The 15,214-nt window shown below is 57.0% G+C and overlaps 1 protein-coding gene and 1 long non-coding RNA gene across 9 annotated transcripts in view; one reads left to right on the forward strand and one right to left on the reverse strand.

Moving 5' to 3' along the window:
- Positions 1 to 15,143, forward strand: part of RAPGEF3 (Rap guanine nucleotide exchange factor 3) — a 34,246-nt gene extending 19,103 nt beyond the window's left edge. For 3 of the 8 annotated variants that reach the window (XM_016923557.4, XM_001162479.7, XM_009425519.5), the window contains exons 3-28: positions 446 to 499; positions 586 to 692; positions 895 to 1,016; positions 1,199 to 1,367; positions 1,990 to 2,074; positions 2,426 to 2,486; positions 2,599 to 2,675; positions 2,880 to 3,026; positions 3,485 to 3,597; positions 3,874 to 3,962; positions 4,264 to 4,342; positions 4,554 to 4,704; positions 4,790 to 4,872; positions 5,517 to 5,556; positions 8,349 to 8,430; positions 8,741 to 8,887; positions 10,816 to 10,913; positions 11,378 to 11,503; positions 11,595 to 11,776; positions 12,021 to 12,111; positions 12,225 to 12,275; positions 13,196 to 13,283; positions 13,645 to 13,709; positions 14,152 to 14,206; positions 14,306 to 14,377; positions 14,714 to 15,143. In XM_016923557.4, the coding sequence (XP_016779046.4) occupies positions 446 to 499; positions 586 to 692; positions 895 to 1,016; positions 1,199 to 1,367; positions 1,990 to 2,074; positions 2,426 to 2,486; positions 2,599 to 2,675; positions 2,880 to 3,026; positions 3,485 to 3,597; positions 3,874 to 3,962; positions 4,264 to 4,342; positions 4,554 to 4,704; positions 4,790 to 4,872; positions 5,517 to 5,556; positions 8,349 to 8,430; positions 8,741 to 8,887; positions 10,816 to 10,913; positions 11,378 to 11,503; positions 11,595 to 11,776; positions 12,021 to 12,111; positions 12,225 to 12,275; positions 13,196 to 13,283; positions 13,645 to 13,709; positions 14,152 to 14,206; positions 14,306 to 14,377; positions 14,714 to 14,832 (2,553 nt within the window). In that variant the 3' untranslated portion in view covers positions 14,833 to 15,143. The remainder of the gene's footprint in view (positions 1 to 445; positions 500 to 585; positions 693 to 894; positions 1,017 to 1,198; positions 1,368 to 1,989; positions 2,075 to 2,425; positions 2,487 to 2,598; positions 2,676 to 2,879; positions 3,027 to 3,484; positions 3,598 to 3,873; positions 3,963 to 4,263; positions 4,343 to 4,553; positions 4,705 to 4,789; positions 4,873 to 5,516; positions 5,557 to 8,348; positions 8,431 to 8,740; positions 8,888 to 10,815; positions 10,914 to 11,377; positions 11,504 to 11,594; positions 11,777 to 12,020; positions 12,112 to 12,224; positions 12,276 to 13,195; positions 13,284 to 13,644; positions 13,710 to 14,151; positions 14,207 to 14,305; positions 14,378 to 14,713) is intronic. The other 5 variants (XM_054664327.2, XM_009425520.5, XM_009425523.5 and 2 more) reach the window with 4 other exon arrangements.
- Positions 12,105 to 14,311, reverse strand: LOC134807477 (uncharacterized). Its single transcript, XR_010148029.1, has 3 exons — positions 13,835 to 14,311; positions 13,388 to 13,484; positions 12,105 to 12,873 (listed from the first exon to the last, which is right to left on the reverse strand). It is a non-coding gene; the product is annotated as an uncharacterized LOC134807477 (long non-coding RNA).
- Positions 15,144 to 15,214: the final 71 nt, after the last annotated feature.

Consider the following 15,214-nt stretch of genomic DNA (forward strand, 5'->3'; position numbering starts at 1 on the left):
TCAGGTCTGTGACCCCAGCCCAGGAGCAGATGTTCCCAGGCCTCCTGAGCTGCTCACATCCTGGCTCCCATCTCACAGGTCTTCTTATCTCATGTCCTCATGCTCCTTCCAGCTCCCTCACTTCTTTCCCCCAACAGGGGCAGTTCACCTGGGGGCGTGGGCACACCTGGGCCCTGAGTAAGCAGAATGGGTGTCTTAGGGCTCTCAACTGTAGGGAGGCAGTCCTTGGGTTGTGTTTGGTGATCAGGATGGCAGGGTGGGAAGAGGCGATGCCCGGGGCACAGGGTGCTGAGTGAATATTTGTTTATTTGCTGAATGAGTGGCCACATAGATGCATTTGGGGTTGGGGCCTAGGCAAGAGTGGGAGTGATGGGGGAGGGGAGGTGTCCAAGAGCTGGGCTTGAAGACCTCACACTGATGTGCACGCTTTCCCTGCTGCCCCCAGACACCACTCACCAACAGCGAGGAGTCCCTGGATTTCAGCGAGAGCCTGGAGCAGGTAGAAGCCTGGGCAGGGTGGAGCTGGGACAGGCAGCACCATGAGGGGTTCAGAGCCTGAACTGCTGTGCCCTTCCTCCCTCTAAGGCCTCCACAGAGCGGGTGCTCAGGGCTGGGAGGCAGCTGCATCGGCATCTGCTGGCCACCTGCCCAAACCTCATCCGAGACCGGAAGTACCACCTTAGGCTCTATCGGTGAGTGGAGGCCCTGCTGCCTCCTTGCCCAGCCTCACTGCTTTCTCTCCGTTCCACTTTATGTCAGGCACCTGGGCCTCACCCTGCTTCTAGCACAGGGACGAACCAGGCTTGGGCCTCGGAGGGTGCCTTTCTAATGCATAGTTCCTCCCTCTCCCTGCCACCCTCCTTCCACTGGCCTGTCCCCTTCTACCTTCCATAGGCAGTGCTGCGCTGGCCGGGAGCTGGTGGATGGGATCTTGGCCCTGGGACTTGGGGTCCATTCCCGGAGCCAAGTTGTGGGAATCTGCCAGGTGCTGCTGGATGAAGGTGCCCTCTGCCATGGTGAGCCCGAGCCCAGGGTGGGGTGCCCTGGGCTGGGCTGGGCAGTGAGGGGGACAGGACAGGGCAGTCCTGGGAAGCAGGCACTACTTGGGGCGTGCTGAGGGGTGGCATTGCAGTGGGGTTTCATACCCACATAGCCTCAATTTCCTCTCCTCCCCCACGCCTGGGCCTCTGCCCCCCAGTGAAACACGACTGGGCCTTCCAGGACCGAGATGCCCAATTCTACCGGTTCCCCGGGCCCGAGCCCGAGCCCGTGGGAACTCATGAGATGGAGGAGGAGTTGGCCGAAGCTGTGGCCCTGCTCTCCCAGCGGGGGCCTGACGCCCTGCTCACTGTGGCACTTCGAAAGCCGTGAGTCAGAATCCCTGCACCCCGTGACCCCAGGCCTCACACAGCACTCAGATTTCACGGTTTCTCAGATTGATCTCTGGGGGCATCCCTTACCTGCTGTGGAGGGAAGGGAACCTGGCTGGCCCAGAAGCCCCTGGCGCTGACTGCCACAGACTCACTGTGTGACCTGGATCCCTCCACACTCCCAAACCCCCCCAAGTCAGTTTCTTCCTCTGTAAATGAGGATGTTGGACCAGGGGGATCTCTGAGGACCCTTCCCACTCAGAGACACAGTTGTGGCTGAAAGCAAGTGGGTTTTGGAAACTGCAGTCCGGTGGGTCCAGGTTCAAATTCCAGCTGGACTGGCTACTGGCTGGGTGACCTTGAGCCTCCTCATGCTAGTTCCTGTTCTGTCAAGTGAGGATAATAGAACCACTCCTTAGGGTTGTTGTGAAACAATGCATGCAAAATGCTCATCACAAGCGCTGCCACATGTGCGCACTCAGTAAAGGTTAGCTGCTGCTGATAACTGTCACTGCTGAGGCACCGTCTGGCACAGGCATCGGCTGGGTGGGTGGAGTGGCTCCCTGCACCTGACGGGCCCACAGTTCACAGTGTGCTCCCATTCCTCCTGTCCCTGCAGCCCAGGTCAGCGCACGGATGAAGAGCTGGACCTCATCTTTGAAGAGCTGCTGCACATCAAGGCTGTGGCCCACCTCTCCAACTCGGTCAGTCCTGCCCCTCCCAGCCCTGCCCCGTACCAGGCATCTTCTCTTCCTGTGACTTCCCTGAAACTCCAACTGCTGGGCCAGAGGGCATTTCTCCACTTCCATCTATGGCTGGAAATTTTCAGTCTGATTTCTTGCCCCCCGGCGCTGCCCTGTCTGAAAATCCTTCCGCCTCTCTCAGCCCATTTTCTCCACTTGCTTTGTCTCCTGCTGAATCCTGGGAACACCTGACCTGGCCACATCTTTGTCCCCCAGCACTTGTGTCTTTGGACCTAACCACACCCCTAGCAAAAGCCTGGCTGCTCTGCACATGAACTTGTCGCCACCGACTCTCCTATCTCCACCACACAGGTGAAGCGAGAATTAGCGGCTGTTCTGCTCTTTGAACCACACAGCAAGGCAGGGACCGTGTGTAAGTCCAGCAGGGCATAAGAAGCCAGGCACAGGGCCTGGACATGGGCAGAAGGATGTGTGAAGGAATGGTAGGTGCCAGGAGGGCCCGGTCTGAGGTATGCTTCTGTCAGTGTTCAGCCAGGGGGACAAGGGCACTTCGTGGTACATTATCTGGAAGGGATCTGTCAACGTGGTGACCCATGGCAAGGTGAGCCCTCCCTCCTCCCCACCCCAGTGCCCTGGGTCCTAACTGCTCCCTGGTCCATGTCCTCATGGGCAGTGCCTTTGTTGATCTACTGCTGCTGACCCCGTGTCTCCTGTGTGGGTTGTTCTCCTGCCGTGGGTCTGTCCTGGCAAGAGCTGGGGGCGGCGGGGGTGGCAGGGGCGGGCTGAGACTGAGGCCTGGCTGCAGGGGCTGGTGACCACCCTGCATGAGGGAGATGATTTTGGACAGCTGGCTCTGGTGAATGATGCACCCCGGGCAGCCACCATCATCCTGCGAGAAGACAACTGTCATTTCCTGCGTGTGGACAAGCAGGACTTCAACCGTATCATCAAGGTGCTACTGCTGGGGTTGGGGAGGGCAGGGGCCATTCGTCCAGAGAAGTGATGTGGAGAGAGGAGTAGGGACCAGAGCAGAGGGCCTGTAAGAAGCAGGGCAGGTAAGAGATGCTGGGCTATGACAGCTGGCAGTGGGACCATGGCCCTGGGTGTGTGTGAGAAGGTGAAGCCCATAAGGCACAGAAGGAGTTCAGTGAGACCAGTGACTTCAGGCTCAGTGTGGGAGACCAGGGGAAGGATGGGCGTGCAGGGGGCGGGGGACTAGGCTGTAGGGGAGGCAGGATGCATGGAAGGTAGGGAAGGCTGAGGAGGTGGAGCCAAAGTCGGAGGTGGGAGAAGGGCTGTGGGTCCCTGTGGGACCCTCATGGGGCTCACGGGCTGGAATGAAGGAGGTAGATGAGAGGGTCTAAAGCTGGAACATCATGAGTTGAGCATGGGATGTGGCCTGTTCTCCAGGATGTGGAGGCAAAGACCATGCGGCTGGAAGAACATGGCAAAGTGGTGCTGGTGCTGGAGAGAGCCTCTCAGGGCGCCGGCCCTTCCCGACCCCCAACCCCAGGCAGGAACCGGTAATACACCTGCCATGCTCCCTCTCCACACTGTCCCTCCTTTCATTTCCCAATCTTTGCTCCCTTCCCCTGTGTCATATCCCTGCCCTCTGGCCACTTGTGGATGGAGAGGTATTGAGGGACCAGGATGTGCCTGCTGAGCCAGTCTCCTCCCTGCCCTAAGGTGGGACAGGGCTGGCTAATCGAGAAACATGATGTAATTGATTATTGATGTCTGCCCAGGTGTGGAAGTGGGGAGTAGTGGCACCAGTGCCAAAGATTGGCCATTTCTGCTAGGTATACAGTGATGTCTGGCACCCCAGAGAAGATCCTAGAGCTTCTGTTGGAGGCCATGGGACCAGATTCCAGTGCTCATGACCCAACAGGTAAGGGCAAGAGACACCCTGCCTGCTTTCTGACTCATTGGGTGGTCCATGGAGCCTGGGAGAGAGCCAGGTACCCTGCATCTGACGTCACCGAATGCTGGATTGGTCTGTACAGAAGTTGGCAATAAGTCCTCTTACCTGTGCTCTTGGCTTAGTGGGGAGCACTATCACAGGGGCTGGACACTGCTGGGACCTTGCAGGTGGTGGGATGTGGGGAAGGGTCCTTCCAGCTGTCCATACACCTGTGCTCAGCAGACTTGGCCTCTGAAGCCTCCTCCCATCCCCTCACCCTGTCATACAGAGACATTCCTCAGCGACTTCCTCCTGACCCACAGGGTCTTCATGCCCAGCGCCCAACTCTGCGCTGCCCTTCTGCACCAATATCCTTCCAGCTCCAGGGGGATGGTGTGCATGGGGATAGGATGGTGCGTGGGGTTGAGAGAAAATCTCACCAGCGTGGCTGTGCTGAGCCCTTTAAATGCCAGCCTGCTGCCAGGCCCAGCTTGCCAGGGGCCCTGGGCATCCTGCCCCTCCTTTGCCTCAGGTGGGTGGTCCTGCTTGGATGTTGTGGTTCCCTTGACTGGTGCCCACCTTCCATGTGGAGCCTGCGGGTGGCAGCGAGCAGGAGCGCAGCACCTACGTCTGCAACAAGAGGCAGCAGATCTTGCGGCTGGTCAGCCAGTGGGTGGCCCTGTATGGCTCCATGCTCCACACTGACCCTGTGGCCACCAGCTTCCTCCAGGTACCTGGGAGTGAGGCACAGCGGGGCTGGGCTGCCCGGGGTGGATGCAGCTACAGCCATCTCAGTGAATCTTGGCTCTTCTTAGAAACTCTCAGACCTGGTGGGCAGGGACACCCGACTCAGCAACCTGCTGAGGGAGCAGTGGCCAGAGAGGCGGCGATGCCACAGGTGATGCTTTGACTCTGTTAATTTGTCATTTCCATAACTGGCAGTGCCATGGGGACCAAGAGCATACGCTCTGGAGTCAAGCACTTGGCTTCAGATCCAGGCTGCACCACTTACTTCAATTCCTTGTTCTTATCAGTCCCCTTGCTGTTCACCCTCACACCACATGTCCATCCATTCTCATGCATCAGGCACTCATTCATTTATTCATTCTCATATCTTGAGTGCACCTGCTGTTCTCACTTCCTCCATTGGGCATGCATTTATTACCAAATACCCTCAGTGCCAGCTTCTGCCAGTCCCGCCCGGTACATTTCCTAGACTTTACCTTCACCTTTGCAGATATTCCCACGGGAGCAGCTGAGATTCAGGGGGGTTGGGAGCTCATCTGAAACAGCACTTGATCTGAAACCCTGGGTCTGCATCTGCCTTTAACTTTTTCCTTCCGCTCCTGGCCTTGGAAAATCACAAAGTCTGGGGGCCTGGTTTCAAGACCGTGTTTGCCCCTCTTTATGTGATACTTACCTGGTCGTGCTTACCTCTGAACCACTGGTGAGGGCCGGGGAGAATCCAGAGCCCCAAGGGCCTCCCTGCTGCAGCCCCAGGGATACCTGGGCTCACTCACCTCCCTTCTCTCTTGTCTGCAGGTTGGAGAATGGCTGTGGGAATGCATCTCCTCAGATGAAGGTGTCTGCCTGGCCCCAGTTTCTTTCCTCTGCTCCTCCTGGACTGCAGGCCCCTCCTTCGCCCCCTGACCCTGAGGGGCTCTGTGTGCGTGGGAAGCTCTCCTCCCACAGACACACCCTTGGGTCTCTGATAGGTGTTCACGGGGCCCTTGCTGCATGTGGTGCCCTGGGCCAGGCCGTGCCAGGAGGCGCAGAGGCCTAAGGTGGCCTCCCTCCTCGCCCACTCCCTGACTCAATGGGCCTTTTATTCCTTTTGGGAGGTAATTCATGCCCACAGGTAGAGCCTGGGAGATGAGGAATGGTGGCTGGAGTTGGCCCCTGAGGCCCACGGGGCTCCTGGTGGCCAGTGCTGTGGGAGCTCAGAGGAAGGCGAGGCCCCTCCCTGGAAAGTCAGAGGTGGCCCCAGGCCATTCTCAGCTGGGGCTTAAAGGGAAGCAAAGAGGGGATGAGAAGATGTGACTGCAGCCAGGATTTGGTTGAGGAATGGTGGGAGAAAGAACTGGAAAGGTAGATTAGGTTGGTGGTGGGGAGGGCTGCACTGGGAATAAAATCCAGGGGCCTCACCATCCAGCAGGCTCCCCATGGTCCCACCCTACTGTGTGTCCCAGCCCCTGCCTGCTGGAGACTCTTACTGGCTTCTTCTCCTCCGCAGGCGAAGCCCGTTCTCCCCTCAGGGCCTTTGCACTTATCCCTTAGCCTGGAAGGGTCTTTCTCTGGCTCTGCCTGGCAGGATCCTTCTCGTTCTCATCTCAGCCAAATGCTGGGTTCCCAGACAGGCCCCCTCCCGTCTCCCTATCCAGAGCACCCTCCCCTTTCTCCCCACCACGCTCTGCCTTGGTGTCCTCTGTGATTTTCTTCAAAGCACTCTCGCCATGTGGAGTTGTTTTCTTTGCCTACTTGCTTTCTGTCCTTTGGTATCTCTCCCATCCCACTGGAGAGTTGACTTCCCCCCTGCGGGCCCCCACCTCCGCTTCTCCTTGCTCACATGCTGCCTGGCTCTTGGCTGACGCTCAGAAACTGATGTGGGCTCACCCTCGCAGGCCGGGCACTGCGCTAGGTGCTGATGCTGCACTTCATTCAACCCTGGCCTGTGGGGCTGCAGTCAGGCAAGGGGCAGAGCAGTTAAACAACCTGTGATGTGCAGTGACACGGGACACTTTCCCTGAATGTGCACTGGAGTCGGCTCTTCCAACTGTAGTCCGCTCCTGAAAACGGGAGGGGAAGAGCCAACTCCAGTGCAGATTCAGGGAAAGTGTCCCGTGTAAGCGACTACTGGAGTTGAGAGCTGCAGGGGGCAAGGGTGGAGGAAGAAGAGGATTCCTGGTGGGCAAACCCAGGAGGAAAGGGAACCCAGGAGGAGGATCCCTGGAGGAGCGAGAGTAAGAGTAGGACCCCAGAGCAGGCAGGAGGTGGGCAGGGCCCCCTGGGCCAAGGACAGGGGTCTGATCTTTGTCCTAAGAGCAGTGCAAACCATTAAAGGGGTTTGAGCCAAGGTTGGCAAAGTCTGATTTGTGTTTTGAATAGGTCAGCTAAAGAGCCTGGGCTTTCTCCAGCAGACAATGGCCGCCACTGAAGTCGAGTGCAGGAGCTTCACAGGGCTCTGGTCAGGCAGATTGGAGGAGGAGGGCTGGAGGCACCTGGGAGGGAGGAGGAGGAGCATAGTTGGGCCATTGGAATAGATAAGGAGTGAGGCCTCATGGGCAGGTGGAACTGGAGTTAGCCTGGGCAGGGGAGGAGGGGTCACAGAAGACCCACTTCAAAGAAGAATCTTCAAAGCAAGATGACAAGCTACGGAAGTGTGGAGGAGCCTGGAGCTGGGGAGAATGACTGGGGAACAGAGTGGTCTGGGAGGCAGGATGCAAGGATCCGATGGGTATATGGAGTGTGAGGTAATGGATCATTCATGTGGAAGGATGCAGGGGGTGTTTGAGACCAGGGTTTGGAAGAGAGTTCAGCACTGCTGGTAGTTTTGGGAATCACCCATGTGCAGGCGACACATGAGGCAGTAAGGAACTCTGCAGGGGTCCCTGAGATTTGGAAATGTAGGGAAGAGCAATGGATTGAGGTCCGAACCTGGAGGATCTGCTATACGCAGAGCTGGGAGGAGGGACAGAGTCAGTACCAGAGTCGGAAAAAAGCAGGGTGGGAAGGGGAACCTGAGTCAGGAGACTTGCCTGGCAGGCGCTGCCCTGCCAGCAGAGGCCTGACAGTGGTTTCCATGAACTGCATCCCTGCTGTGGGCTGGGACAGGGCCACTGACACAGTATCGGAGCACAGAGGGGGAAAGGAGCAGGAGGGATTCCAACTCTGCCAGTTAGCAGCTGTGTGGCTTTGGGCATGTTACTTAACCTCTCTGAGCCTCATTTATTTCATCCATAAAATGGAAATAAAAATAATACTTTTGTCAAAGGCGCATTGTGAATATTTAGATCCTCAGAATAATGCCTGGCTTGTAGCAAATGGTAGCTGGAGGAAAAGGAAGAGAAAACCAAAGTCAGCAGCTGAAGGATTTTCATATTAGAACTGCTCTGGACCTATCTGGCAGATGCAGAAGCACACACACACGGAGGGGCATGGATTTGCCCCACCCTTAGACATGTTGTGTCTTCTCCTGGATCCTTGGTCCCAGGTGCCTTACCTGAGCTCAGGTGAATGTGGCAAGCAGAGCCCTCTGGTGGTGTGAATGCTGTGTGGTGCCCGTGCTCCTGGTGACACAGGGCCCTCACAATCCCTCCCTCCACACTCTCCTCTCATGTCCTCCCAGCCTTATTTTCTCGTTCCTCTTCCTCCCAGGCCCGGAACTTGCCTGTTTGGCTCCCCAACCAGGACGAGCCCCTTCCTGGCAGCAGCTGTGCCATCCGAGTTGGGGATAAAGGTTGGTGGTCTGTGCCAGCTGGGCACAGCCCGACATCTGCACCCTGCTGTCTCTGCCTCTCTTGTCCTGCTGTCGTCACTTTTGACCTCGGTGTGCCTGGGCCAAGGTGGCACGCTGTACTCCTCAGGGTCTGTGTTCCAGGCTGCTGGCTAGATCTGCCTCCTACATGCCTCTCTTTTGCTCAGGGCCTCCCCACCTGCAGCTCAGCCTCTTGGGGATCCCTCCCACCATTACTGCAATAGCCGCCCTCTCCCTCCTGGGGTGGAGATCAGGCAGCCCTTCCCACAGCTCAGTCTGGTCTCCTCTTCAGTCCCCTATGACATCTGCCGGCCAGACCACTCAGTGTTGACCCTGCAGCTGCCTGTGACAGCCTCCGTGAGAGAGGTGATGGCAGCGTTGGCCCAGGAGGATGGCTGGACCAAGGGGCAGGTGCTGGTGAAGGTCAATTCTGCAGGTGGTGAGTTGTGCCCCTGGATAGACCCCAAGGGAGGGTGGCCCCTCGGATCTGCGCCCAGGTCCCCCAGTCAAGATCATTGTCATCATTGTCATCTTTCTGGTCTTCCTCAGTGTGAATGATGGCTAGCATTAATGGGAGGTGGAGTGCGTCTGTTCGAAGTGCTTTTCATGCAGTGTGTAAGAGCATGAGCTCTGGAGCCTGCTGCTTGCATTTGGCACCAGCCCTTTAGCTCACCATCTGTGTGTCCTCTGGCAGGGTACTTCATCCCTCTGTGCTCAGTTTTATCATCCATAAAATGGGAATAGTAGGAGTACTTGCCTCCTGGAGGAATTGTGAGGATCAATTGAGTTCATCTATGAAAGCATTTAGAATGGTGCCCAGCACATAGTGATACATAAGTATTAGCTGCTATTATTATCATCATTTGTGTTTAGTCATTTAATATGAAATAATAACAGTCTCATGAGATACAGGTACTTTTATCCTATTTTCAGACAAGAACACTGAAGCTCAAAGGGCATGAGCTATTCCTCAAGCTCACACAGTGAGAGTAGCTGGTCTTGGAACTTAAGTAGTCTTCATTTGTTTAGTCACTCAGCAAACATTTTTGAGGATCAGCTATGAGCCAGCAATATGTTAGGAGCTGGAGATACCACAGCAGGTAAAACAGGTCAGCTTGATGGTTAAGAGCATAGACTGTGGACTCCCAGACCCGTGAAGGCATCTTAGGCTCACCATTTACTAGCTGTGTGATGCTGGGCAAGTTGCTTAACCTCTCTGAGCCTGCATTTCCTCACCTGTCAGATGAGGACTGTAATTGTATCTACCCACAGGGTTGCAATGGCTAAGTGAGCTAATGTGTGTAAAGCACTTAGCACAGGGCCTGCCACAAAGTCAGTGCTGAGAACATGGCGGGCTCAGGAGTATTAAGATGGGCCTCCAGAGAACCTGGAACATTCAAAACCACTGTTCTCTGCGGAGGGCACGGGCTTGACAGCTGGAACCCAGGGCAGACAAGAATTAGGGGCGTTCAAGAAGTGGGGATGAGAAAAGAAAAGCCTTCTCCCTTCAGGAAGTGGGGAGAGATGGTCACCTGTGTGCCCTGCCCTGGGAAGCACTGTCCTCTGCTGGCCACCTGGTGAGTTGCAGTTGCCCAAAGGTCATGTTTATTGAGACCCTACTATGTGCCAGGCACTGTTTAGAGCACTGATCTCCGAAGCACTTGGATCGACACCCATGTCAATAACCAACATTTAATTAAAACCCACACCCCACTGTGTGAATATTTGTTTGTAAGTAATACACATATATTACTACATTAATATAATAAAGATAGATAAAATAGAAATTGATGGAGTAGAAATGCAAAGCAGGTAGAAAAAGTAAACGTAAGTAGAAGAGCTCATATTTTCCCCAGGCACATGGATGATCTGATGTACCTTACTTTGGAGGCCACTGCTCTAGGGACTGGGGACTCAAGCACAGTCCCAGTCCATGAGGAGCTGATGAAAATCAACACCAAGGCTTATATAAGACACTTCCCAATTTTCAAAGGGCTTTTATACATAGCATGTACTTATAGCTACTATTTATATACATTATTTTATTTGACTTATGAAATAGTCGGGGCAAGTCTTATTGTCTCCATTTTACCAGGGAAGAAAGTGAGGCTGAGGGAGGCTCAGACCCTGCCCAGGTTCTTCCTGACGCACTGAGAATCTTTTCTCATCCTCTTGGATGTGCTTCCCTGGGCTGCGTGGCTGCGTGGGCACATGCACCTGTGTATTCTGAGCACCACCCAGGACTTCAACCCTGCTACTAGGAGAAACAACCTCTCAGCCTCCCAAACAGCACCTCCACCCTGGCATCCAGCTGGTCCCCGGCCTCCCTCCCTTCCCCCACCCAGTCCGCCTCTGCTGTCTTTGCAGATGCCATTGGCCTGCAGCCAGATGCCCGTGGTGTGGCCACATCTCTGGGGCTCAATGAGCGTCTCTTTGTTGTCAACCCACAGGAAGTGCATGAGCTGGTAGGGACCAGGCAGGGTGCCAGGGCCCAGGGAGGAGATCTATTTTGAGTGTGGCAGTGGTGGATTCTGGGGAGGGTCCCAGAGAGAAGAGGGAGGAGGGGCCTGGCTCTGGCTGCTGCTGGGTCCTCAGCACACAAAGGAGTGGGCCTCAGCTGATGGGGGAATTCCCAAGATAGTGCAGGGCAGGGGCTGGTAGCACTGGTTGGGAGCTCCCAAGGAGAAAGAGGAGGACCTGCCCTAGTTAGGGGTTCCCCAGGAGACAGGAGCCCAAAAGGAGGGGTCTCAGCACTGGGCAGCCCTATCCTCCAGCTGCTATAGCCCCTAGAGACCCTCTACTCCCCACTCCTGCCCTCCTAACCCTCCTCCTAACACGAGCATAGAGTCCTTGCCCCAACCCTCTCCCCCTACCCTGTGCTTTTCCCTGGATTCCTCAGGCAGCCCCCTGAGCACTCTCCCACCCGCAGATCCCACACCCTGACCAGCTGGGGCCCACTGTGGGCTCTGCTGAGGGGCTGGACCTGGTGAGTGCCAAGGACCTGGCAGGCCAGCTGACGGACCACGACTGGAGCCTCTTCAACAGTATCCACCAGGTGTGGGAGGCAGAGCTGGGGGAGGAGAGCAGGCGGCGGGGCGCCCGGCTCGGCTCAGCACTCGCTGACCTCTCCTGCTGACCCCACCCAGGTGGAGCTGATCCACTATGTGCTGGGCCCCCAGCATCTGCGGGATGTCACCACCGCCAACCTGGAGCGCTTCATGCGCCGCTTCAATGAGCTGCAGTACTGGGTGGCCACCGAGCTGTGTCTCTGCCCCGTGCCCGGCCCCCGAGCCCAGCTGCTCAGGAAGTTCATTAAGCTGGCGGCCCAGTGAGTCCCTGTCCAGTGGGTAGGGCGTGGCCAGAGTCCCCCGGCTACCTTTTCCTAAGCCCCCCTCTTTGCTTAGTATGTTGCCAAATCTGCCACCCTATTTGTTCCCTGGGTCCCCTGGAGCCTCTGCCTTCCCACCCATCCAGCTTGGATCTCTGCAGAGGCTGGCCTGGCTGTTGTCTGGGGGCACTGTAGGGGTGGCTGCTTCCCTTACCCTGAGGGTCTCTGGGTCTTCTGCTCACAGCCTCAAGGAGCAGAAGAATCTCAATTCCTTCTTTGCCGTCATGTTTGGCCTCAGCAACTCGGCCATCAGCCGCCTAGCCCACACCTGGGAGGTAAGTGTGGTCTGGAGGGCCCCCTCCTGAGGTCAGGCCTCAGGCCCTCCTGGGAGTGCTGGATGGGGCTGGGCCTCCCCCAGAGCAGCCGCTCATCTGCCTCCTTTTCACAGCGGCTGCCTCACAAAGTCCGGAAGCTGTACTCCGCCCTCGAGAGGCTGCTGGTGAGTGCTTCGCCCTGCCCGGCCTGGCTCTGCTAGGATCAGCTGGGCTCGGCCCTGCCCTCCAGACACCCTCACTCTTGGCTTCCCTGCAGCCCCTCTACTCGTCCTTTGTCACTTTCAGGGTTCCCAACCTCGGCCCAGGGCCTAGCTCCAGCCTGTGAGTTTGGGGAGCTGGCTGAGGAAGGGGTGTTCAGCACTAGGATAGGGGTTGCACGGTGCATTCTGGCCCTCAGTGTGTGCATGGGGGCAGGAGATCCTGTGTGAAGACTGGGCTGGAGCCTGTGGGTGTCCAGTCCTGGGGTCTGAGGTGCCAGGGCAGTGTCAGGGGCTCCAGAGCCCAAGGGCCTGGCATGGAGCGCCCGTGTGCACCAGGGCCTGTCTGCCCCTCAGGAACTCCGAGGGGCTTGCGGGCTAGACCAGTAGAAGAGGCGAGGGTAGAGTTGGGGGTGGAACCTCCCACCTCCAGGAACTTTTGAGGATTTTGAGGGTTTTGACTATTCTGGAGAGAAGCAGAGAAGAGGTACTTCATCAGCATAGCCTGGGAGCTCTTGAGAGAAAATCCACCTCGTGGGGCTCAAGGGATTCAAAGGAGTTTACTCTGCAGAGAGAGAGAGGGAGAGAGAGGGAGGGACACAGAAAGAGACAGGGATAGAAAGGGACAGAGAGGTGACAGTGACAGACTTTTCCAAGAAACCTGGGGCCCCTGTGACTAACTGCTGTGAATTTTCTCAGTGCTAATGGGAGGTTGGAAGCCCCGTGTTCGCCTGTGACAGAGCCTGGGTGAGACCTGGGGCTGAGGAGAGGCTGAGTTGGGGCCTCTGCACCTGCTGTGGGATGGGCATGTGGCCCCTCCTTGGTTGGGTGGGGTCTGTGGTGGCTTATGGTGTGTGCAACCCCCTCAGTGTGGCTTCTTCCCCTAGGATCCCTCATGGAACCACCGGGTGTACCGACTGGCCCTCGCCAAGCTCTCCCCTCCTGTCATCCCCTTCATGCCCCTTCTTCTCAAAGGTAACAGGGCTTCCTGCCTCCATCCCTCCATTCCCCCCTTCCTGCCTCCATCCCCCATCCCATGCCTATCTGTGTGTGCACCCACTCTGTTGGAGAGATTATACCTCAAGTGCTGATGCCTCAGGGAGTGCAGAGATGAATTAGGAGTTCTTAGACTGGAAGAATGAAGACATCCAGACAAATACGGGCTGCCTTCAGGGCCTAAGAGATACAAGGAAATGCTGCTGGGGCTTGGAGGGGGCAGAGGCAGGGGCTATATGGGGTGAGGTAGGCCCAAGGGAGCCGTTATGCCCTTCACATTTTCTGGGCTACAGGAGGGCAGAAGTTTGGGGCCCTATGAACAAAACCCATCTCTTTGCAGACATGACCTTCATTCATGAGGGAAACCACACACTAGTGGAGAATCTCATCAACTTTGAGAAGATGGTGAGTCCAGGGAGAGCAGGCGTTCACTACTAACATAGGTTGGAGGACATGACTGTGGCCTGGGAAGGGGCAGGGCTTGGAGGCAGCTTAAACTTGTTATGAATAATATGAGGATGAATACTTACTGTGTAATAGCCCCTGCCTTATTCCACTGCAACTGGGTCTGCCAGGGTGCCAGCCTCAGACGTCTCACCATTCAACGAGAGCCCTTCCAGCCCTCTTCTCTCTAAGCCTTTCTCTCCTGGCCTCTGCCTTCTGTCCTCTGCCTGGTCCCCGCTGGGCCTCTGGGTGTGCTGGGGCGAAGTACACATGACGCCACATAACCAAGGATCTTACAGCCCCTGATCCTTGGTTCAGAGGGAGCTTGGCCTCCCTGCTGCTGCACAGGGCAGGACAGGGTTTCTCCCTCAGGCAAGAGCTCATGCCCCGGTGTTGTCCGCAGAGAATGATGGCCAGAGCCGCGCGGATGCTGCACCACTGCCGAAGCCACAACCCTGGTGAGAGGGCGGGTCCCCGGGGTGGGAGGTCCCTCACCCTACATCCTCTGTGAGGCTCCAGGGTGGCCCTGACTCCATGACCCCTCCCCACCCCCGCAGTGCCTCTCTCACCACTCAGAAGCCGAGTTTCCCACCTCCACGAGGACAGCCAGGTGGCGAGGATTTCCACATGTAAGTGGTGGGCGATGGTGGGTGGGCAGGGAGGGGGTGCTTATGGTAGTTACCCATGGCTGGCACATCCTAGGCACTTGCCATGTGCCAGGCACGGAGCCCGGCCCTTCCATACATGATGTTGATAATGTTCAGCCTCTGTGCTCTGAGCCAGGGGGCTCTTCGGTCCCCTCACCCGTGGGGTGGGCAGGGACAGCCGTCTTTAGGAATTGGTGATGGGAAGTGGTTTGTGGGTGGTGGAGGGCAAGAAGGCAGATGTGACATGGCTCCTTGGAGGGGAAAGGTTGGGTTCCACAAAGGGGCATCAGTGCCTCCCTGACTACTCTCCTCCACCAGGCTCGGAGCAGTCCCTGAGCACCCGGAGTCCAGCCAGCACCTGGGCTTATGTCCAGCAGCTGAAGGTCATTGACAACCAGCGGGAACTCTCCCGCCTCTCCCGAGAGCTGGAGCCATGAGGAGGGGCTGGGACTGGAGCTGGAGCAGGCACTTGCAGCCAGGAAAGCCAGGGTGTGCCGGGCCAAGATACTCACAGGCTGGCCACAGCTGGGCAAGGCTCTCCGTGGAGTGGACTCGAGTCCCTGGAGCAGGCAGTGTGGAGGCAGCCATCCCCTGTGATGACTGGCAGCTAAGGAGGACCTCGGAGTGGACCCGAGCCAGGAATAACGAATGACCCAAGGCCAAGGAAGGGAGGACAGAGAGGCCCCAGGAGTGGGTGGAGAGTGGAGTGCGCTGGGACGTTGTGTGCAATAGAGAGCTCTCCACACCAGGTGTTTTCCAGATTCTGTGCCTCTGGCTTTGTTGTCCAGCCAGGCCTGCAGTTTATTTTCACAGTGGACA

The sequence above is a fragment of the Pan troglodytes genome, chromosome 10, assembly GCF_028858775.2.
Source record: "Pan troglodytes isolate AG18354 chromosome 10, NHGRI_mPanTro3-v2.0_pri, whole genome shotgun sequence".
Classification (NCBI taxonomy): Eukaryota; Metazoa; Chordata; class Mammalia; order Primates; family Hominidae; genus Pan; species Pan troglodytes.